The sequence below is a fragment of the Fundulus heteroclitus genome, chromosome 14, assembly GCF_011125445.2.
Source record: "Fundulus heteroclitus isolate FHET01 chromosome 14, MU-UCD_Fhet_4.1, whole genome shotgun sequence".
Classification (NCBI taxonomy): domain Eukaryota; kingdom Metazoa; phylum Chordata; class Actinopteri; order Cyprinodontiformes; family Fundulidae; genus Fundulus; species Fundulus heteroclitus.
This window is the reverse complement of record NC_046374.1, coordinates 17,513,005-17,536,606: the sequence shown is the minus strand read 5'-3', so window position 1 is coordinate 17,536,606 and position 23,602 is coordinate 17,513,005. Positions and strand designations below refer to the sequence as shown.

Below are 23,602 nucleotides of genomic sequence, written 5' to 3'. Positions count from 1 at the left end.
CATGGATATGAAAGTATATATAATGGATGGATGGATTAAATGTGATGCAGCCTTCCACAAAGCCTGTAAACTTCTTTCCCTTCTACTTTCCCTTTTCTAAGCAGCAAGCAGGAGGTGCCAACTGCTCATTGACTGCAGATGCATCAAAGTAAAGTTATTCAGGGTGCAACAGACTGGTAAGTTTTACAAATTACTAATTCCGCCTGAGCCAAATGCTCAAAACCATCACTCTTCCCTTCGTGTGGTGTCAAATAGGTAAGCAGAAAGCATGTGTGTAAATAAAAAGCGTGCTTTCCATTAGGTTAATTGCCCTTAGGCATGGTTATCTTAATTTTAGTAGATGTCTAAAATTTGGTGTCTAAAAAAGCTCTTGATCTGCCGGACCATTTGTATTCAGGTTTGATAATCTAATCAGAAAACTTGCTGGTGGGATCATGTATGCCAAAATTAACACAGGAACATTGCTGAGGAGGGGGATGTTTGGGTTTTACACTTGAACTTGGATGAATGGATGGATGTATTATATTGGATCAGAAAGTCAACAATTAAAGCACGCAGCAGAGATGACACTGATTTGCAGGCACTGGAAAGCCTTTACGGTAATTCCAGTAATTCAAATGTACTTGTATGAAGCTGCGGGCATTTTTGACGGAGGACCGTGGGGGTGATGTGCTGCTGTGCCAGCACTAATGACTTCTAATCTCCTGTAAACGGGGGTCTCCCCTCTGCAGGTTTGCTGACCGAGCTTTGGTGCCAAATCACGTGTTTGCGTGTTCACAGACTTGTTATGGGTCCCGTTTGTCTGTAAGCAGACTTTTCCTTTTTTCAGTTGTCTTAATAGTGTTGTTCAGACCTTATCTCTGGGTAATTTGTGATTTTATGTCAAGTTTTGTGTTTGAGGTCAAAAATAAGTGCTATTTTTTAAGTGGCAGGATTTTAGACCTATGTTCTTCTCAGAACCCTTACTTTGTAGAAACACCCAATATTTTTGTGTTTCATTGCTACGAGCATCCCCTAAAACACTAAATGAGACTGTTCATTATAAGGAATTACATGTGGGAAAACTTGCATATCAAAGACATTATTGTAACAGTTAGTTGGTGGGACTTAAAGTGTTATTATTATTTTTTTATCTTTGTACCGTGTTTGTGTTTTCTTCACAAATGGGAGAGAAGTTGGAAATAAGCTTATTTATTTTGAGTCGTGTTATTTTTGACCAACGCAACTTTGCCTAAAAGTAGACTTGCCTGCCCTCTAGTGGCCACTTCTGCTATGTTATGTTACGGTCTACCTGTAATGAAACAAAACAAAGCAGCAAATAATTGTGAAGTGCATGAAAAAATTATGAGTTGCTTTCAATTAAAAAAATAAAATCCGAAATGTTTTGTGTGCATGTGTCTTCAGTCCTCTTAGAGTGAATGCGCTGTAGGAATGTATTTCACTGCAATCATAGCTGCAGGTATTTTGGGAAAAGGCTTTATAAGGCTTAGAATTATTATTATTTTTTATTTTTTTTGCAAAGTTTTCGTAAAATATTACATTGGCTACATGATACCAATTACACAAAGTCATTTTTATTTAAAAGGTATAAGGTGCTTAGTAAAATGGCCAACCATGTAGATCTGAAAGCATGCATTACTCCACACAAAAAAAAGCAAGCTGTGCTGGGTATTTCTTCCTCTTTTCCGTCTTTAAGCTCTAATCGCGTTTCAGCAGCCAGGTTGGGGCAGGACCCCCAAGTGAGACAAAGTAGCTCCACCACCAGGGTTTCTCCGCTCTCTCCACGCGCTGCTGGTTCGCGTCAGCCATCATGGTGTACTGAGTGTACTGGTTGTAGGGGTCAAATCGCTCGTACGTGCTCACGATTCTTTCAGCCTCCTGCAGGTCAGAGTCTGGAGGAGCTTTCTGCAGCACAAAGTCCACCCGACCTGCACTCAGCATGCCGGCAGGGAGGTGGACTTTCTTCGTGGCTCGGGTGTAGCCAGACGCCGAGGCAGAGACGATGTGGACGCCCGGTGTGAGGAGGCGCCAGTAGACTCCGTTTTCAGCTGGGCAGGCATAAAAATGGGTGGTATGATTATGTTTAAAGCTGAATTTATAAAGGCTTACTAGAAAAATAAAGCAACACAATCTCAGTGCAAAATCTCTCGATACTGTGCAATTTAAATGCTGGATATTGTTTTAATGACTACAAACACAAAAGTTACCTGTTGAAATATGGAATTAGACATTGAAAATATACATGGGACCAAAGTGAAGATTAAGGTTAAAAATAAATAGATTAATCTAAAGCCTTTTTTTTTAAGTTCGCTGAAAATAGAGAAGAAAAAAACATTCTATGTTGAGATGTACCGTGCCATGCAAATTTATTTATACCGCTTGAACTTTTTCATATTTAGTCACAACGCAACGTCAACATATTTTATCGGGATATCTCGTTTTAGACCAACAGGAAGTTGTGCCTGATTGTAAAGTGGAAGGAGAAGAATACATGGTTACCAAAATGTGACACACGGTTGCATTCAGCCTCCTTCACAAAAAATTATCCAGAATAAAATCCGGTGCCGTGAACCACTTTCAGAGGCCACAAAATAGGTAAAAATACCCCACCTGCATGGATTTTTATTTTAGCATAAATTCAGCTGTTCTGTAAAGGCACTAAAGGTTTGTTAGAAAACATTAGTGAAGAAAGAGCATCAAGAAGACAAAGGAGCCCAGCAGACAGTCAGGAGTGGAGAAGTTAAAAGCAGGATTAGGTTATAAAACCATTTTCCAAGCTTTAAGAGCTCTGTTCAATGCTTCATTTTAAAACAGAAAGAGTAAGGCTCAACTGCTAACCTGCTAATTTATAGGTGGGCCAAGGACTGCATCAATCAGAAAAGCTGCAAGACTCATGGTAACTCTGGAGGAGCTGCAGAGCTCCATAGCTCCATTGGGATTATTTAATGACACAAACACTATTAGTTTTCAACAAGTCTAGCCTTTATGGAAGAGCGGAAAGAATAAAGTTATTCTGGAAAGAAAGCCGCTAGAAGTTTAGATTGCTTCAATCCACCCCCTATAATTTAAGACAAAATGTGCATCAGAAACGTAAAACTACAGCTCATTAATCCTGAACCCACTATTCTCATGCTGAAACATGGTAGTGGCAGCATCATGCTGTGGGGCATGCTTTCCTTCAGCACAGACAGGAAAACACTTGGAAAAAATACTTGGCGAAGTTGCCTCAGGCCAAGCATTTCAGATTATTATTTTTTTATTCAAAAATACATCTTTTTTGCACTTCAAAATGAAGCACTAGCTGTGTGGGTCTAAAACATAAAATCCCAGTTAAACACATTAGATTAATGGTTGCAACGTGACAAAACGTGGAAACGTTCAAAGGAATCCAAATCCCATCCCTCCTGGTGCATTTCATCGTCCACCCATTGAATTTGCCCAAGTTATACTTACTTGTGGTAACGTCATGCCGTATTCCTCTGACGGATATTCTTGCCCCTTTTATTCCTTTTCCATCCTCATCTTTTACAATTCCTTTGATCCCTCGATGAGCCTGGTCAGCGACACCGCAATCAATGTTGTTGTTTTTTTTCTCCACCATTCACTTCGCATTTTGTTATATGATAGTAATGTAAAACATAAAAAAGTATTACATCTACAAAAGCATCTGTCCTCAGTACACCTTCAGTATATTTTTTATCCTCTCAAATATCAAGTTACAGAAGAAATATCTCACTGCCTCAATGAAGGCAATCAAAGCCTCTTGGTTATCCTGCCAGCTGAGGGCCAGCTCCTCCTCAGGAGGGAATTTGTCCCCTCCGAGAGACACGGTCACCTCGAAACAGTTGGTGTGAAGGTAGTTGAAGTCTTGCATACCTGGCCAGAGACAAAAAAAACAACAACAAACCGCTTTAAGGATACCCCTGAACAGACTGAGATCACCTTCCCCTTCCAGCGCTCACAGAATCCCCCCCTCCTGCCTCCCAGGCTCCTCATCACGCCTGGTCTTACAGTGACCTCTACAGGCTGCAGTGAGAATTACAGCTGTCACACAAACACTCGGGTTTCTAGGAATGCTTTTCTACTCACCGCCTGCGATGCTGGACCACTGCGCTCCGTTAATGACCCCTTTCTGGCTGCCAGCGTGGGATGATCCCACGGACATTGTTTTGTGGGAATCTGCATAAGTTCTCGCGAGAAGTTTAAAAACCTTAAACACACACAGACACACACAGATTCTCATTGTGTTGTATTAGTGTGTCTTTCTGCTGTAGTCTGTGTAGTATTGTGTGTATTTGTTGTGGCATGGTGTGAATTTGTCAGAGCACACCCCGTGACCGTCTGCGCCTCCTTGCTTGTTGAAATGCAGCCAAAATGCCTTTTAATATGAAATCATGCAGGTAGATGTAAGATGTATCTTGAGTAAATCTTGTATGAATCTGGGTTAATAAATAAAACATGGAGATGCAAGGAATTCCTGGTAGAAATAATGTTTGTTCAATGGAAAAGGCAACATTTCAAAATATGTTTCAGAAGACATTTTTTTTTTTTTATATTTAAATGTTTTTTTCAGCTTTGAAAGAAACAAAATGTCCGATGACACTTCTGCATTTACTGCTTATTAGGGGGTAAAAGCTATAAAATTCCACAAGGTCCTTTGTGAATATAAAATTCATCCTAAAAATTTTTAATGAAGAACTAAAATGTTTTTGTTTTGTTTTTTCAGTACAACTACGCACGACTGCCCTCCGTCCGCCTAATTAGAACTCGTCTGACAACAGGAAGGAGACTAAAATATCCCAAAGAGCAACATGTTATCAAAAGAAACTTAAGAACAGATGAGAAACAAAGTGATCTAGATCTATGAGGAAAGGGTTGGAAAGCTCCAGTGAACCGAAGTGAGAGTCATTATCCACAAATGGAAAAAAAACATGGAGAACCTTCCCAGGACTGGGTAATGGAAGATGATCCTCCATTACCGTATAGAAAGGATTCCTGGATCAATGTGTGCTTCTGTGCTTTTGTGTCTCTGCTCTGTCTTCTCTAACCCCCAGTCATTCAAGGCAGATGACAGTTCACAATGAGCCTGATTCTGCTGGAGGTTTTCCTCCCTGTTAAAGGGGAGTTTTCCTCTCCACTGTCACTTCATGCTTGCTCAGTATGAGGGATTGCTGCAAAGCCATGGACAATGCAGACGACTGTCCCTGTGGCTCTACGTTTCTCCACGAGTGAATGCTGCTTGTCAATATTCCATGCAATCTGCTGGGTTTCCTTAAATAAGAAACTTTTTTGACCAAACTGGATGATTTGATTAGATTTGACTTTATAAAGTGCCTTCAGATGACGTGTGTTGTGAATTGGCGCTATATAGTTTAAATGGAACATTGAATTGGATGGTCAACCATCTGGGAGTTCACAAAAGAATCCAAAACTGCATCTAAAGCAATGCAGCCCTCACTGTTCTTAGTCAAAGTCAGAGCTAATGATTCAACAACAAAAAGCTTGGTCAAACATGGTCTCCATTTGTTCCAAGGTGAACATTTACATCTCACATTTACCCGAAAACATCTAGATCATCCCACAGCCTTTGGTAAAACAGTTTGTGGACTGATAAGACAGCTGCAAAAATAAACAAAAAAAAAGAACATTACACTTATTTGCCGTATCAGGTGGGTGGAGTAGCCATAAAAGTTTATACTAAAGTAAAAGTAGCATCGTTTCAACATATTTTCACTCAAGTAGAAGTAAAAAATAATCAGCCAAAAATATTACTCAATAAGGGTGACAAAAACAATTTGGTAAGGAGGCTGCCCTTTCTCGGGACCTCAGATGTTCCTCACATGTAGACACTGTTTGGAAGAAGGCCCGGCAAAGACTGGACTTACTGCAGCAACTCAAGAAGTGCAAGCTCCCACAGGAGCTGCTGGTCACTTTCCACACTGTCATTATTTAATCAGGCCAGTCCATCGGTGGTTTGGCTCATCCACAAAACAGAACACCTCCAAACTGCAGTTAGCAATTAAGTCTGCAGAAAAGATCCTTCAGGGCTGACCTGTCCTCTATCCAGAACCTTTATGGGTCTAGGGTTTGGAAAAAGGCTGCCAACATCTCTGCAGACCCCACACGTCCTGCGCACAAACCGTTTAGACCACTGAGCTATACACTGGAGCGTTAATCGCCCGCTGTTAGAACGAGTCGCTTTGAAGCCACCAGCTGCCATATTGGTACTCCCCATTTCCCCCCAGTAACTAGGGAATACGTGCGCTACAACATCAAATAACGAGAATTTTCTCATGTTCAGGGGGGGCTTAAAACTTTTAAAATGTCAAATGCCATATACTTTTATGTTATGTTCTAAAACTATCAAGTACTGAGAAAGTCATGTGCTGAAATATTTTGCATTTTATTTATTTAAATATATATATATAACATTTAGGAATATATAAATAACAATATACAAAAACATATATTTACATATGTGTATACATATATATACATATATACATATACACATACTTATGTATACATATATTCATATTTAATATGAATAACATGTAAAATATTTTAGCACCTAATTTCCTAGTAGTTGATAGTGTTAGTACATCCGCTGACTGTAGAATTACCTGTGAAACGTTTTCACTCAGCCAGAGAACTGCTTGTTGTTGCAACCAAATCCTGTGGGGCTCTGTGAGAGTAGGGAGTAGCAAGATGGCGGCCAGTGACTTCAGTTTTTCGGCAAAATCAGCCCTCCAGTGTATTATATAGCTCAGTGGTTTAGACCTTTACCCGCAGGTCGCCGCTACACAAAGCTATTCACAAAAACAGCCGCCACATGCATGAGTCTTTTACTTTGGCAGCATCAGCTATGCCTGACGGTAGATAGTAGGTTTAGAAGGGAGCTAAAATTTCATACAGGGCCAAGTGGCTTTTTCACCTTAGTAAATTAAATAATCCTTTCAAAACTGCTTTTTAGATTTATTCTGGGTTTTCTTCTTTTGGCTGAGATAAAAAAAATTGAAGAGCTAAAATAAATTTAGAAACACAAAAACAGAAGAAATCTGTAAGGGGGACAAACTGTAATGCACTGTACAATATACAGTGCACTCCGCTGTTTATTGTACATGTATGCTGTATGCATAAAACACTTTGACACTTTGTTCAACCCCTTGATGCTTTTCTGGTGAACCCGGTGTTTGACGCAACCTGCTTACCTTATCGTCTGGTGCTGGGGAGAACATGTTCTGTCCACGCTGGTGTTGGGACAGATCATAAGGGTAAGAGACCATCAGGTCCCCGCCGTGGAAACTAGCAGAGAGCACAAACGGGATGGAGCGGATCCACTTCATAACGGCGTACGTCTCTGGTGCAACCTGAATTCCAGCATTTAAAGACTCAAATTCACATCAGTTTACTTGTTTCAAGGCAGCAAAAAAAAAAAACGTTTTGAGATAGTTCTGTCTTTTGGACCATGAAGAGTCATTCTGTACCTTACCAAACCAGTAATTGTCTGGGATTGGGATGTGGTCGATGCGAAAGCCCTTCTGCCTGCGCCTTCGGTAAACGATGGTTGTCAGGTCAGGGAAGTTCCTGTTCAGATCGATGTTCTGCCCGTTGTTTCGTCCGATGTTCCTGGAGCCGTAACTGTAACCCTGTACATTTACAAATAAATTATAAGACAAGTTAGAACGAATCATTTCTGTTTATTTGTTGTGTATTTGTTTAATCTGTGCAGAAAGGTTTTCAGTAAACAGTTATTTCAGTAAACTCATTTATGTTGGTGTTGTTGTTGTATGTTTATAAAATAATAATAGTAATTTTAATAATAGTACAAGTTTTACTATTATTATCATCATTACTATTATTTTATTTATGTTGATCTTTTTAGACAAAATGTCTGTTTAAAATGTGTCATAAGCCAATTAACACCATTTTAAGTCTATTATGCTTTCCATGCTTCCCTGAACCTTTACCCAGAGAAACTGAATTATCCTGAATCCTTCATTTCCCCTCGGCTGTTTGTCATCTGTGTTTCCACTGCCAGGCAGAGTTGGTAGCTGTTTATGTAAGCTAGTAAATAATAACCTGTAAACTGATTTTATTGATTGACTAACTTGCAGCTGGAGAACATGGATAAAAAAAATCTACATTTATGCTTTTTTGTTCACTGATTTAATTCCTACTTAAAGGACAGGGACTTTTTTGTGTGAGTAGGTAACTTTACATCAGAGATGACAAAAATCACATGTGGGGTTCCCCAAGGGTCCATCCTGGGTCCCCTCCTGTTCAATATCTACATGCTCCCTCTTGCTTAGATCATAAAAAACAACAACATCAGCTACCATAACTATGCAGACGACACACAGCTCTACATCGCCATGTCACCAGGTGACTATGAACAAGTTCAAGTGCTGAGCAAATACTAAGAAATCAATGCCTGGTTGTGCCAAAATTGTCTACAGTTGAATAAAAACAAAACAGAAGTAATAATATTTGGACTAATAGAGGAGAGATCAAAAGTTAGCACACAGCTTCAGTCGCTTCAGCTAAAAACCACTAATCAGGCCCGAAATCTGGGTGTAGTGATGGACTCAGACCTGAACCTCCAAAAGCATCTAAAGACAGTTACAAGGTCAGATTTCTATCACCTGAAGAACATTTCTAGGATTAAAGGACTAATGTCTCAGCAGGATCTAGAAAAACTAATCCATGCGTTTATATTTAGTAGAACTGATTACTGCAACAGCGTTTTCACAGGTCTGCCTAAAAAGTGGATCAGACAGCTGCAGCTGATCCAGAACGCTGCTGCCCGCGTCCTCACCAAGACTAAGAAAGTAGAGCACATAACCCCAGTTCTAAAGTCCTTACACTGGCTCCCTATATCTCAGAGAACAGACTTTAAAATACTTCTGTTAGTCTATAAATCACTAAATGGCTTAGCACCTAAATACATCACAGACTTGTTATCAGTGTATCAACCCTCCAGACCACTCAGGTCTTCTGGCTCCAGCCTGCTCTGCATACCTAGAACCAGAACCAAACACGGAGACTGTTCTACTGAAACGTCACTAGTTCAACTTTTTTAGTCCAACTGTTTTTAATGTTCTATTTCGTTCTACATTTTATTCCTACTTGTTTTTATTCTGTTTTATTTTCCTATATTTTAATCATGTAAAGCACTTTGCATTGTTTCTGTACTGAATTGTGCTATACAAATACATTTGCCTTGCCTTGCCTTGAATTATCTGAAATCTCATGGTGAGATTATTTATCCAATCAGAAATGCTTTGCACTCTTCCCCAACAAAGCTCCAGTGTGATGGTTGAGGATAATATAAAGAAATATCTCCATCCAGGGTCACTTTCTGGAGTAAACTTTAGAAACAAATCCAACCCACCTGGCTGACCATTTAGAAAGCACTTTCATCGCTGACAGCGATTAGTTTAAAATGTGCCATCATGCATATTTATGCTCTTCTGCTGGGAGCTAAACTGCCACATTGTGGTTCTATTACCATGCAGTTAATATCTAACATGGAAGCATAAAATGATATTAACCATAAATGTATATAACCTTGGAGTAGTCACCTCTTCATCACTGCCACTGTCCCCGCCCCCAGTTGCAGCCGCCTCATATCCGTCTGGGTTCATGGAGGGCAGGATGTGGATGCGGGTGTTGTTGACGAGCGTCTGGATGCGCTCGTTTCCCTGCAGATACTCTGAGCACAGGTACTGAGCCAGGTAGATCAGCAGCTGGCCACCCAGGGCTTCATTTCCGTGGATGTTGCCAATGAGCTTCATCTCCGGCTCGACTACGCGGAGTAACATTTAATATTAAGGGTGGATACGCTAAAGGGAGATACTGCTTGAGTCAGAGCTCTACTCACGTAGCTGATGTTCTCCAGGACTGTCCGAGAACTCGATCACCAGCAGCTCCCGGCCCCCAGCGCTGCGGCCGATGCTGTACGTCCTGGAAATATCGGGGCACCGATCCTCGGTCTTCTTTAAGACCCCGATCATCTGGGAGCTGGAGTGGTAGGTGAAGCGGATGGGTGCAGCAGCCTGTTCGGGTTGAGGAGCCTCCGAGGTCGGAGCAGCCTCGTCTTCTGCAGTAAAGAAAGGACCGTCTGTTGACGCTGCCTTACAATCAACGACAGAGATGGCATTTTGATAAAAAGAAAGTTGATAGTCCATAAAACTGTTTCTACAATCTGTTTTAAGAAATACATTTGGAAGCACTGGGGTGCCAATAAAATGAAAATATCTGAGAAAAACAGTAAGTTTTGAAAAACAAATATCTGCTCAATTATAACTGATAACTATGAATAAGATCAAGTACAACCATTTGTACGTAATTTAATCTCTGTATAAATCCACTTGTTCTTTCACTGGCCTCAGAGGTTCGTTAGAGAACGTCGGTGAACGAAGAGCCTCAGGAAGACCAAGGAACACAGCAGAGCAGACAGACGTAGGAGAAGCAGGAGCAAAGTTTTAAAATAATATCTTAAGTAGGGGTATAAACCACCAGCTTTATCACAATACGACGATACATTGATCTGTTTGGATGTATGCTGTTTGCCGATATCACAAAGTCTGTTACAATATAATTTCTAAAAATTTAATTAACAAGTCTGTGATCAATATGATGCAATATCATTTGTCCGTCTAACACCATTATTTGATATTTAAAACTCTTACTGGCATAAGACAAAAATAAGATTAAGATTAAATCAAAAACAGTATTGTTCTAATTATAAATAAATTAGAACAATAACAACACATCACCTGTTCACAATGAGCTTGTGCCTTGTGATTTTCAAAATAAAGGCATATCTGAAAGATGACCATGTGGATTGATGTTTTCAGTTTGTGTCGATGTAATTGGATCATAATTTTTTTTAATCGATGTGGATCGATGCGTTGTTACACCCCTAATCCTAAACTTTAAATATCTCACAAGGCTGAATGCAGAGAAAATGGCAGTGGCAGCATCATGCTGTGAAGATTTTTTTCTTTATTTAGCAGGGATAGTGAAGCTGGTCATGATTATTGGAAAGATGGATTGATAAAAGTGCAGCACAATTATGGAAAAGCTTCACCTCCCAGCAGGACTTCAACACTTAATGCCCAGCCAGAGTGATAATGAGTCCTTTAGACCAAAGGATATTCATGTCTAAAAATGGTCCAGTCAAAGTCCAGACAATAAATCTAGGAATCTGTGGCAAGACGTAAAACCATATATTATTTTTATTCCACTTCACCATCATGCACATTTTTATCCCCTTTGGTTGATCACATAAAATGTCAATAAGACATATTGATGTTTGTGGTTGTGAAGGAAAAATGTTTTCGGGTTGTGAATACTTTTGCAAGGTGCTCTAGATGAATGACTCCTAAAATGCCCAACATTAATAAGTAAAACATGCTTAATAGGGAAACTTTTACATATTTCAACAATGTTCATCTATTCAAAGATCTTCCCTGTCCTCTGTCTTACTATTTATTACTATTTATTTTTTTGGCACTCTTATGAATTGTCTTTAACTCCACTGGTGATATTTTCTTTTCTACCAATTGCCCATTACAATATGTCAAAGAACAGAAAGCAAATCAACGCAGTCTCGGTCTGCTTGGTGGGAAAAAAGCTTTGCTCTGCAAATAAAAAGAAAAAGACGCTTTACGATGTTTAAATTCTTCCTCTGGGAGCAACGCCTTTTATTTCCCTGGATCAGTTCTTTGGCCCTAAAACGACTGAAGGTTTAAATCATTTCATGCTGTCTGTGAACACATCTCAGAAGTTCACACAATCATCTGCTTCACAGATGACTCTGAAAAGTGGCAGCCGAGCACTTTTTGTTATCTTTGGTAAACTGTTTTTTTTATTAGGAATCTGTGTTTTGGTTTCCTATAAATCACCAGAAAATGCATTGAGTGACTGTCCATGAAGCAAAGCTGCAGACAAAACATGAAAAGGACAAGTCAATGTCTCCCAGGAGGTTTAGGCGAGGACAGAAGGCGATCCAGCTGGATGGTATTTTGAGCTGAGCTGAAGTGTGTGTCAGCCAGATGTCTCCACAAAACAACTTTATATAAACTAATGCTCTCCTGCTACTCTGTGCGCTGCAGACATGCAACGTCATCAGCTGTAAACAGATTATGAAGTTAAATTTGTGGGAACCGCCTAACACAGAGGTCAAAGGAGGAGTAGCGCTGTGGGACTTTTGCTCCTTTTTAAATGTACAAGGACCTCCAGATCACCTGGAGGTTTATCAGCTTTATTGCAGTTTTAAAAAGTGAAGATTTCTCAGTTTGGGACTAGTCAGCTGTTTTTTTTGTTTTGTTTTTAGAGGTCTTTCGCACACTATAAACCAGAAGACTGAGCACTGAAGTGAGTGCTGGTATGCACTGAGTATTTGGCCTGATTTCAGCACCGAAACTCTCTATAAACCTCATTTAGTCATGAGGAGCAAACAGGACTGGCTGGTCGAAAAGCGATAGAATCTCAGACTTAGAAAGGAAAATTCATACGGTTCAAAGATAATCTGCAAATCATAGAAAAGTAATGAACTCAAACACTACAAAAAGGCAACTAAAAGTAAGTAAAAGTTTCTTGAAATAAGTGTTTTTGTCCTTGATTTGAGCAGGTAAACAAGATCATCTGCCAATGGAATTAGTATTTTTACCCCTAAAATAAGATAAATAGATATATTCACTTGAAATAAGATGATGGAGATGGGTTGTTCCTATTTTAAGTGCAAAAATCTTATTCCATTGGCAAACCATCTTATTTACCCGCTTGAATCAAGGATAAGTCCATAAATTTCAAGAAAATTTTTCTTACTTTTAGTTACCTTTTTGCAGTGAAGACAGCTTCATTTGATTCGATGTGAATAAATTGTGTCCTTTTTTTCTGTAGTGTTGTTGTGGTAATGATATCAATGTCCAGGAAACTACAACGATTTATAAACGAGAAACGATTAAATATGACTGTATTTTAGCACTGTAGTGGTGGTAGGAAACAAAGCATTTTAAAGTGATCTGTCGTTAGGTATTTAAGCTGCACAGGCTGCGCACCAACAAGACACATTCTCTGTATCAACAGATACAGAGCCGTGTGTTTTTAATATGCTGTTTCATAGTGAAGGGAATAAAACCAAGATTGGTTTGCTTGAAAAGTCCTGAAATCGTTTGGACAGCAAGCTGAGTGGGCACACAGCTCATCTAGTAAAGACCATGTGAATTTCAGCTCAGCTCATTCCCCTCTTATTCTTTTACTTTTAGACTACTAATAAAGGACAAATATAAACCAATTTAGGTGTGGGTGTCATTTAAGCATTGTTCAGGCATATATTCAAAAAATATTCATCTGTGAATCTGTATAATCTGATCCAATCTGTATAATCTGATTGAATTTGACTTTGGAAAGTGCCTTGAGATGACACGTATCATGAAGTGGCGCTATATAAATAAAATTAAATTGAATGGCATTGAACATTTGCTGCGAAGCTGGTTTACTTGATTTCCTTCTTAAAAGGAACTCCCTGATCCTCCACAAATTCAGACCGTGAGTGAGGAGAACCATTAGTTTGGACTGTAAGCCCCGCCCCCAACAGTTTTTTCCCAATCAAACTAGAAATACTAAGAAGCGTTGAAACAGCCGGCACGGTCGGGTCGTCTCTGATGATCTTGACCGTAGCCTCGTGTCAAAGCCAGAATTCAAACTCTGAACTTTTGTTTTGAAGATAACTCAAACAGAAGGTGGAATATGAAAAAAATTATGCAAGGCAACATATTGCTGTGAGTTTTGTTTAAAAACTGACCACACATTCATGTCACGATTAACTAAAACTGTGAAGATTAGGTGGACAGACTCAATTAGACTCCAGTGTGCTGCTGACTCATAATGTAGGGAACTCCAAACAGCTCAAAGTTAAATAAACTAAAACACTATGAAATAATTATCTACATGAATAAATAATAGAGGAATATCCAATGGGAAAAGGAAATTGGGAAAAAAACTGGATGCACATCCAATTCTAAGCTCATTATTATGACATTTTTAATTCTCTTTTAAAATGTGCATTTTTATTATAAAACATTACTATACATTGATTTTTCTCACAATAATAGTTGTTTAGGAATTTCTATTTAGTTACAGCAGAAATTGTGCTTTTCCCCAAAGTCAGCCTATATTTCATAATGTTTTTTTTTTTTTAATTGGCTTATTTACACTTTTCAGCAGAATGATTTTGTCTAAAAACAAATAAAATAAAATTATTTTGTCTGTCAATTAGCGTCAGTGAGCTGGAGCTGCGCGCCAAGTAGCTGATCCTTAAGCATCGATTAGTTTTCATAGACTATTTCTCAGTGTGCGTACTTGTCGATACTTTTGTACTGGTGTCATCCGTGGTGACTCCAGTCATGATGCTATACTTTTTTTTTTATTATTCTGAGCATTTTGGAGTTCCATAAAAGGTGCTTAGTGTGTTCAGCAGCATAATAACATGCGTCAACAGCTTTTCTATCTTCTCTAAACATCTCACTGGATTCAGCTTGAAGACGCTCCTTCTTCCTTCATAGCATAGCTATGGGGTGTCTTCCTACCTGTTCCATTTTATCCTAATCTTAAAAACCCGACCATGTATTCCTTGAATCCATCTGGCAGGAATGCAGCGAAATACAGCAAGTAAATTAAGAAGGTGCAGAGGAATTTACAATTTACCATGTCAGACAGAAAAGTCAAAATAAAGAACATTTAAAAGGTGTTTTTAGCCGTGCACAAAGTATACTAAATCTCTATGTTACCTTTGAGACCATCCAGTGGGTCGTAACATCCCTCCTCGTCACTCACAAAGAAGCGGTCACAATCTAAGAAGTAGGGCCATGCCATCTCGATCCCCTCGAACGCCTGACTGCACTTTTTGTGCGTCGCCTCGCAGGCGCTACGGCAGGGCCGCAGCACCTTGCTGCCCTCGCAGCGGGGGGCCAGAACCGAGCAGCCCAGCATCCGGATCTCGGGGTTGCACTGTCCGCCCAGCAGGGATTCAACCACGCTGATGAGGAGGTACTCGGTGGCAGTCTCTGCATCCACGCGGGTGCTGTGGCCGAGGATGTTGGGGAACATGGTGCGGGTGTAGGGCATGTCGTCGCAATAGGACAACATCACGTCTGTGCATTGGGCTGGGACAGAAAGAAGCGACAACAAAAAAATCTGATCAGGAATGGTTATTGAGTTAGTGACAGGATGAGGAAATGTAATTTGTTGAGTTTTTAACGCCTTATGTTTCTCCCTAAAACTCTGGAATTGACTTCTTTAACATATATTTTCCTTCCACCAAATTTTCCATTTATATGCTTACGCTGGTGAAGCCATCCAGGTCATGGTCATTCCAAAAAGAGGAAAGAAAACAAAAAAACAACTTGACTTTTTTCCAAAGTTTGAAGACGTTTCGCTTCCCATCCAGAAAGCTTTCTCAATTCAAATGTCTGGAGTAGTGTGGAGTTCCAAGCTTTATAGTGTTGGCCAAAAAGGCCGTGTTATGGCTTAGATAACATGCAAAATAAACCAAAACTGGTCCACCCCCTTAGTAATAGGGAGTCGTTAGGGTCATTGTTGGCCTGCAAATTAATCAGTACCAGTTTCGGGTTAGTTAGCATCTTATCTAAGCCATAACAAGGCCTTTTGGGAAGCGAAACATCTTCAAACTTCGGAAAAAGGTCTAGTTGTTTCGTTTTTTTACTTTTTTTAACATTTATACGCTTGCATATATTGCTGGTGAAGATTCTCAGTCATCAAGATCATGGTCATTCCAAAAAAAAGTAAAAAAACAAAGCAACTGGACTTGTTTTCTGTAGTTGAAGACATTTCGCTTCCTCTCCTCTCCTCTCAATTTTTGAATTGAGAAAGCTTCCTGGAGAGGAAGCGAAATGTCTTCAACTACGGAAAACAAGTCCAGTTGCTTTGTTTTTTACTTTTTTTTGGGAAAGCTTGCATATATTATTTTCTGAACTGAAATTAAATATTATATACACTGTATAAAAATACATCACTCATCATTTCCTGTTCCAGGGAACCTCCATGAAATTCTCCTGCTTTGGGTCAGTTATGTTTATCGATATTATTTCTACAAGCTGAACATGGCACCTTCAGGGATCTAGAAATTGTGCCGAAGGTGAAGCAGACGTGTGGAGGTCTACATGTTCTGTTCTTGATATGCTGTGCGGTTTCATTTCATTTCTCCATGATTTCACAAAAGGAAGCCTCTTCTTGTTTTAGCTGCTGCCTTAAAATGCATCCACAGCCGGACCTCTAATTAAATCAAGGTTCTTTGAGTTATACTGAAAGAAGCTTTCAAAGCCTTGACATCTTCACCACAGTTTCCCAAACTCTTTAAAGGCATATTAACCTCAGTGTAAATAGATTTATGTAGAAAGATATATATATATATATATATATATATATATATATATATATATATATATATATATATATATATATATATATATATATATATATATATATATATATATATATATAAATATTTAAAACATAGACGTCATTATCTCATTTAGCAATTGTATAACCTCGTAACATGCATTAGAATAATCTCTAATGTAAAATTAATATAATTCAATACACATTGTGCAAACATATTAAAGTGAACTAGAGTGGGCTACATCATAACTTAAAAACATTGTAAAAGTAAGACAGTGATATTAATCTAAAGCCAGAGATCTACACATCGGTGCAGACATTATAAAATTAGTTCATGTAACTTGTTGGGTTTGGACAAATCATCTCGTGCTGCTTTTGTGTTCTGACGAGCGAGAAGATGAAGAATACTGTCAGTTTTATTTTGAAGCATCCATTATGTATCTCTATTTGCTACAGTGTGCCACCGTCTGTCCTCGTCGCCTAGATATTTCTATTATCTGTGGAAATTAGAATGTGAATATTTCATGCTGCCATCGATCATCTAAAAATACCCAACCGTCTCGAGCCTCCCAGGCCAGATCCCATTAACACTCGGCGGCCGGCATGACTTATGATCCTGTTTGGTATGGAAATCAAGGGACTTAAACAAGCCTGCAGAGATGTAATTGACACTGAGAGTGGGAGTTTTCCTTCTTATTATTTCTTGTCTCTCGACACACAATTTGGTTTCAAGATCAGAATCCTGAGAAGCTGTGATTAATAATTCAGACCTCCCTGTGACATTATGGGCTGGGATGATAAGAGGAGAGGACGACGAACAGACCAGGCGTGACAACTTTCTTCCTTCAGGCTGGAGGGTACTCACGCTTTTCCACCACGGAAGGCTTGCACCGTCCTGAAAAACACACACCAGTTCCGTTAGTCACCACCAGGTGGCAGAGTGGTGTCTGCAAAAACGGCATCATAAAATCCAAGCAGCTCTAAATATTTCTACATCTCTGTAGCAGACTAAATATCTGACGGCGTGCCATGTTGAACAGTGAACAATTGGTAATATTCATGACTTGTTTTGGAGTTAAATTCAGAATATGAAAAAGACTCTGAAGCATCTGTGAGAGGGTTCACTTGCAGCTGAAAGCCGTCGCGTCCGGACGCTCCCAGACTGCAGTCTGATAATAAAGATGAGGAAGTTTTTACCTGTAACCTGCGGGTCGCACCGCGGCTGAGCCCCACAGGAAAGCACCAACATCTGCAGCAGAACCAGCAGCATTTTCCCCCCACTCCTGTTGTTATTATCCCCGCTCCGTGATGTGCCACCTCTCTACACACGCCTTCGGAGGGTGTGTTTTTTCTCAGAGTGTAAACCTCCCACAAACGCTAGAAATTTCAGTGAACTTCCGTGAAAGACACTTTTCTTTCCTTTTTTTCCCCGTTTTTTTTTTTCTTTTTTTTCCCCAGCAGCCATTAGGCCTGACGGTTGCTAAAAAAAGAAAAAACAGTGAAGAAGACATTTCTCAAGCTGAAGAAAAAAATATGAATATTCAAATGGACAATTCTTCACCTTTTGGGGGAAAAGTTTCCCACTTTTCAGTTTAGCAGATGACTGATTTAGGCACAATGGTTTATGTCATATGTAAAATTTAAAGGGACAACATCATTATTCCTCTTTTTTTAATTTTAGGATTGAGTCCTAATGTCAGAGATCCATTGTTTAATCCTCATATTTAAAGTGGTCGAAATACATAATGATATTTGACTGTTTTATCAGACTTTAATGTCGTAATCACACACATTTTAATCAGACAACAGCAACCAGAGTAAATACAAAATCTCCAGCCATATCCTGAGGGGAAAAGGAAATCACCGCACAAGTGTTTTTGCCAACAGCAAGCAAGCTTTTGCGATGCTTGACGATGAGAGCTTTACATCACTGTCAAGGAATTTTTGGTCCACCCTTCTTCAGCCACACTGGAGGGCTTTAGAGCATTGAACTGTGCGTCTGAGGCCACCCCAGAGTATCTCACTCAGATTTAAGTCCGTACTTTGACTAGGCCACACATTTGTATTTCTTTATTTTCTGCAGGTGTGCTGTTGGTCATTCTCCTCATGTCAGATGTGATGAAACTGATAATTTCAAAAGAGGTCCACAGAGTTTTTTCTCCCAAAAAGTCTTGGTGGTGATCTGTATTTTTTTTTTTATTTGTAAGTGTAAGACCAGCTTTTCTTCTCTTTTGGGTGACCAGCGATGCTTTTGGCCTCTGAACTGTCCCGTGGGTGCCATTTTTCCACAGTCTCTCTTTCTTGTTGTTGAATCAGAAACGCTGACCTCTACTGGGGTGGGATAGGTCTGCAGCGCTTCAGACGTTCTGGGCTCTCTGGTGACCCGGATGAGTCGTTATTGGGCTCTTTGAATAATCTCAGTAGGCCAGCTATTCCTGGGAAGGTGTGCAATCAACACCTTGTGGGTGTTAAAATACTACCATATCTTTTTTTTATACCTAAATAACTGAAAAGTCAGAGTTGAGTGTCTTTGAAAGTAAAAAAAAATACACATATAAATAACATCTCTGAAAGTACTGGACTGAAAATTTGCGATAAAACATCAGCAATCCAAAGGAGTATTAAGAGACATTCAGAAACTCTATGACTATTGATTTAGACCGGTTTAAATTAAAAATCCAGAAGGTGAACACAAATACAAGTGACTGTGTGCAGACTGCAGTATCAGTTGCTCTTCTCACTCTGATATAAGTTATCTTTATTTGCTCGTCCCATTTCAAGTGTTTTTTTTTTGTTAGTTTTTTGCTGCTGCAGCAACATCATAAACCAGCATCCTTTCTCAGATTATTCCAGTAACATGTGGACTGTTGTTTCACTTGCTAATCTGCTCCTATTCAGGCAGAAACAAAAGCACCAGGGTGCCTCGCGCTGAGACGGTGCTAAACTTTCCATAAGAGTAATCTTTTTTCTTTATTCTAGAGCGAGACATGGTTATTAACAGCAGGCCTGATTACTACCCACTTCAGTTACATGAGCAGCTTTACGTGCCCCCGTCGATGATTTCTGGAAAATCCCAGACACGACGACACGCTGTAATAGCTTTTCTTTAGGTGAACGTGTTATACCTTTTACAGCTAATTATAAGGTCTCCTCCTCAAGCCGAGCCGATCTGATTAGCATGATGGCACAGAGTGAATATTCATCAGGGTTGGAGGCAGGAGGGCAGGCAGGCAGGAGCAGGATGGTACAGAGTTTAGAGCGAGGGGTAAAAAAAAAAAAAAAAAAACTGTCTCATCCCTCATCTAAATCAGGAATATTGATTAGATCCTTAACAGGTTCATGCATTATGCAAATTACAGCCTCACCCAGAACCCCAAGGGGTATGAAACGCAACAGGGGGAGATGGTTCCTTGTATAAATGCTTGTATGCACTTGCAAAGAGTGTTTCTAATCACACATGGGTGGTGAGGCTGAGAAAGAAAAAAAAAAGATGTGGATCTGTGGAAACAAGGCTGAAACTCGTGGAAGGATGCCACACTGCAAAACGGTTTATACCTCTTTGATTTTTTTGACGTTTTGTCACATCCCAGCCACAAACGTCAGCATATTATATATATTATATATATCGAGGACCCACACATGCATGGACCTCCTTGCTGCGGGCCAGCAGTGCTAACAGCAGCACCACTCTGTTCATAAACATGACACATTGGGTTTCTAAATGATGAATCGCTTAAAAAATCTGAAAAGTGCGGCGTGCATTTCAGTCCAGACACTCCGACGCTTTGAAGAACATTGCATTCGTAGCTTCAGGTAGTTTTGGGTGTGTCATTTCCCCCCATTCTAATATGCAAAATAGTTCAAGCCGAGTCAGGTTTTAATGGAGAGCATCTGGGAACAGCAGTTTCCAAGCCAAAAATTCTGGGATTTGAACCTTGACTCGGATGAGGTCGTTTTAACAGATGAATATGTTTGAATGTAAGCAGCTGCATTAAAGCCCCGGGTGTACGTTTGGCACCTTGAAGCCACCACCAGCTTTTATTTATTTATAATTTTTTTTTATTTCTTTGACAAAAATACAAGTAAGATTTACATTGAGATGTTAAGACATTTTAGTAGTGCTCAAAAGGAGTATGTAGAACAGGGGTCGGGAACGTATGGCTCGCGAGCCAGTTATGGCTCTTTTGATAATTTCATCTGGCTCGCAGATAAAACAAAATATCACCGCTATTGTTTTCATCCGGGTTTTTCGCGCATGCGCGCCGGACTGGAAGGCAGAAGGCGGGCGCAAACAAAGGAAACGACAAGTTCTCGACGTATTTTTCTTCTTTAGATAACATCACAAGATCGTTTTAAGAGTAAGTTGATGGTTGATATCGCGACATAGGCACCAGAAACCCCCGCAACCCCATGAGGGATTAAGCGGGTCAGAAAATGGATGGATGTTCACGGACACAGACCGCTCATCAGCAGAGAGGAAGACCCGCCCGGTAGGTTAAAAAAAATTGTTCACAAAGGATTATTTAGGTGTTTTTGTCTTATTAAAATGGGTGAAGGTGTCGGCAACGTTGCAGCGGAAACACAGAAGTACTGGCGCGCGTAAACCAGGGCGTAATGCAGCCGCCGGGAGAAGCAGAGCCACAGGCTGCTGCAGTCTGCGGCTCTGCTTCTCCCGGCCCCGTCTAGCGATCGCCAACTCCCCTCCGCCGCTATAGACCCTTTTCACAGTGACGTCATGTGAAAAGGGTCTATTTCAGTAGAACAATGACCAGTGCAAAATTAAGTTGTATTTACCGGAGATGAAGTGTAGACTGCACATTCTGTCGGGGTGTGATGGCTCCCCCAGTCGACTGGGATCGTGTGCATGGGTCCTTCTTCATTGAAAATATCCATTTCTTTTGTCTTTCATCGTCCTTCGGTAAACGAAAGAAACGTACATCCAACGATTTGGAATGCCTCTGTGTGCAACCGGGAGCACAACAAGTCGTAGGCACTGTTTACATTTCGAAAATAAACTAACTAAAAGCACGCTCTAATTCACCCGTTTTGTAATGATCGAATGCGAGAACAGTCCTGTGTTTGCCTACAAGCGGGACCCGGAAGTAGCGCGGACGTCGTGACGCGTGACGTCACATGTGACGTCACGCGTGAACTACCCTATTGGCTCTCACTGAAATAAATTTCCAGATTTTTTGCTTTCATGGCTCTCTGAGTCAAAAAGGTTCCCGACCCCTGATGTAGAAGTTCAAGAACTTATAAGAACCTACCCCAAATTACAATATTTATGTCATGTAACATATGCAGTCTTTTGAAAAAAGGATGCATTACAAATCAAAGCAGTTACATGAATACAGTGTCTTATTTTAAAAGCAATTGTACAGAAGAAGATATCTAGTAGTACTCATTGAAAATGTTACAAATTATCACATTTAAATGTTTGGGTTACATGCATATTTTTTAAAGATGACATATTTATACCTGCTTTTAAATTGTCTTAGCGTGGTACTCCTTTTTATTTCTATATCTAACCGAGTCCACAACACAACTCCTGCTTGGCTGAGCCCCAGACTTTTAATCTTCTTAACACAAATTCTCCTCTCAAATTATAATTCTCTTCTCTACTGTCGAACATTTTTTGTATATTGCCAGGAAGTAGATCACGGCTTGCTTTGTACACTATAGCAAGAGTTTTAAATTTGATTAAGTCTTCGATTTTCATTATGTGAGATTTTAAGAAAAGTTCATTTGTATGATCTCTGAATCCAACATTATGAATGATTCGTAAGGCTTTTTTCTGAAGTTTGATAAGTGAATCTAGATTACTTTTGTACGTATTACTCCAAACCTCTATGCAATAACTAATTTATGGAAGAACTAATGAATTGTAGAGGATATGTCGTGCTCTACAGGATCGTCTTGTCATAGCTCCGTCCAACTTCCGGTCAACTTCCACACTGGGATTTTTTAATCGATGGTCACTGTTTTACAATCGTCTATTTTCATACGAATGCTTGAACAGTGCTGTGTGAGATGTTCAAAGCTATAGGGGTAATTTATCACTTAATCCTGCTTTAACCTTCCACACAGGTTTTCCCCTGACACGTTTATAAAATGTAGACTTCAGAGGTTTGCTACTGTTAAAGTAAGCCAGAAGAAACTTCTTTATGTAATCATAACTTATGCTGAAAGTTGTAGTCGTTTCCATATTTCTAAACTTGAGTGGCTACGACACGTTTGTCGCCACGCATACATCTTCTGTTTGAGCCGTTTTAATTACCAGCTTCTCCTTTATCAGCCTCCTATGATTGGGGTTAATTATGATGTGTTAAAATAGCCGAGCTCTGGCTTCGGTTCAACCCCGAGCTGCTTTTCAGCACAAGCTGCATGAATTCAGAGGCTTTGGGGGTTCGAGTTAGTCCCAATAAAAAGTACTGAGCTTCTGCTGATTTGCATGAAAATAAGCCGGATGTATTAGTGAGTTAGAACAAAATACCAGAAGAAAAAAAGAACATTGATCTCACTTTTTAATTAAGCTTGGGAATAAACATAATATTGGAGGGGCATTGCAGCTATTTTTGGGACTTCGGCATTATAACGAGGGCTAGATGGAAGCAACATATAAAGACGTGTGTGAATCCACAACACTTCCAACGAGGCTTATGTGCCATATTTTACTTTGCGTCTGTTTTCCATGTGGTAAAAAAATTAAATTTCAGACTTGGGGTAGTGCCAATACTGTTCCTAAAATCCTCCACAAAACATCTGCGGACCTAGCCCTGCAATTTCACTTTAATTTCATATGTCTAGGTTACAACTTCTAAATGAAGCCTGGAAATAAAATTGAGCTTCGCAAAAACTTACAGCTGGTCAGTACAGATGCATACAAAAATTAATTAATCTTTTAATTTAGTGGCATACCCCTTTTTTTTACCCATTCTTTAACTTGAATGTATTTTTGAGATATTTTTTAGAAGAAAATATCAATACCAGAACTAGTGACACCCTAATTATTAAAATAAATTATTGAAAGTGAACAAAATCTTTCATTTATACTTCACTGTCTGAGGGACTGTTTAGAATAATTATTAATCTACGACTTCCTGTTTCCCTTTAGTATAAATTATGGCTTGATACAGAGGCCTGTCTCTTTTTGCAATGCTTCAAAAGGGGA

General features: G+C 39.6%; 1 protein-coding gene across 2 annotated transcripts; it reads right to left on the bottom strand.

The window, feature by feature from the left end:
* Positions 1–1,681: 1,681 nt before the first annotated feature.
* On the bottom strand, positions 1,682–17,802 carry LOC105934611 (carboxypeptidase Z). Of its 2 annotated transcripts, none has more exons than XM_021322686.2 (11): positions 17,629–17,802; positions 17,297–17,326; positions 14,802–15,176; positions 9,884–10,132; positions 9,585–9,808; positions 7,488–7,649; positions 7,212–7,370; positions 4,090–4,210; positions 3,737–3,876; positions 3,454–3,553; positions 1,682–2,048 (listed from the first exon to the last, which is right to left on the bottom strand). In XM_021322686.2, the coding sequence occupies exons 1-11, from the start codon at positions 17,699–17,701 to the stop codon at positions 1,699–1,701; spliced, it is 1,983 nt and encodes a 660-aa protein (XP_021178361.2). In that variant the 5' UTR covers positions 17,702–17,802; the 3' UTR covers positions 1,682–1,698. The 2 variants fall into 2 exon arrangements, with proteins under 2 accessions (XP_021178361.2, XP_012730151.2); XM_012874697.3 differs by having other exon boundaries at positions 9,884–10,102; positions 17,629–17,801.
* Between the last annotated feature and the right edge of the window lie 5,800 nt (positions 17,803–23,602).

Coding starts and splice junctions, on each gene's coding strand:
- LOC105934611 (XM_021322686.2), bottom strand. CDS start 17,701: ATGCTGCTGGTTCTGCTGCAGATGTTGGTGCTTTCCTGTGGGGCTCAG. Junction 17,327..17,628: donor GTGCGACCCGCAGGTTACAG/GTAAAAACTTCC, acceptor TGTGTTTTTCAG/GACGGTGCAAGCCTTCCGTG. Junction 7,650..9,584: donor ACAGTGGCAGTGATGAAGAG/GTGACTACTCCA, acceptor GTAAATGTACAG/GGTTACAGTTACGGCTCCAG.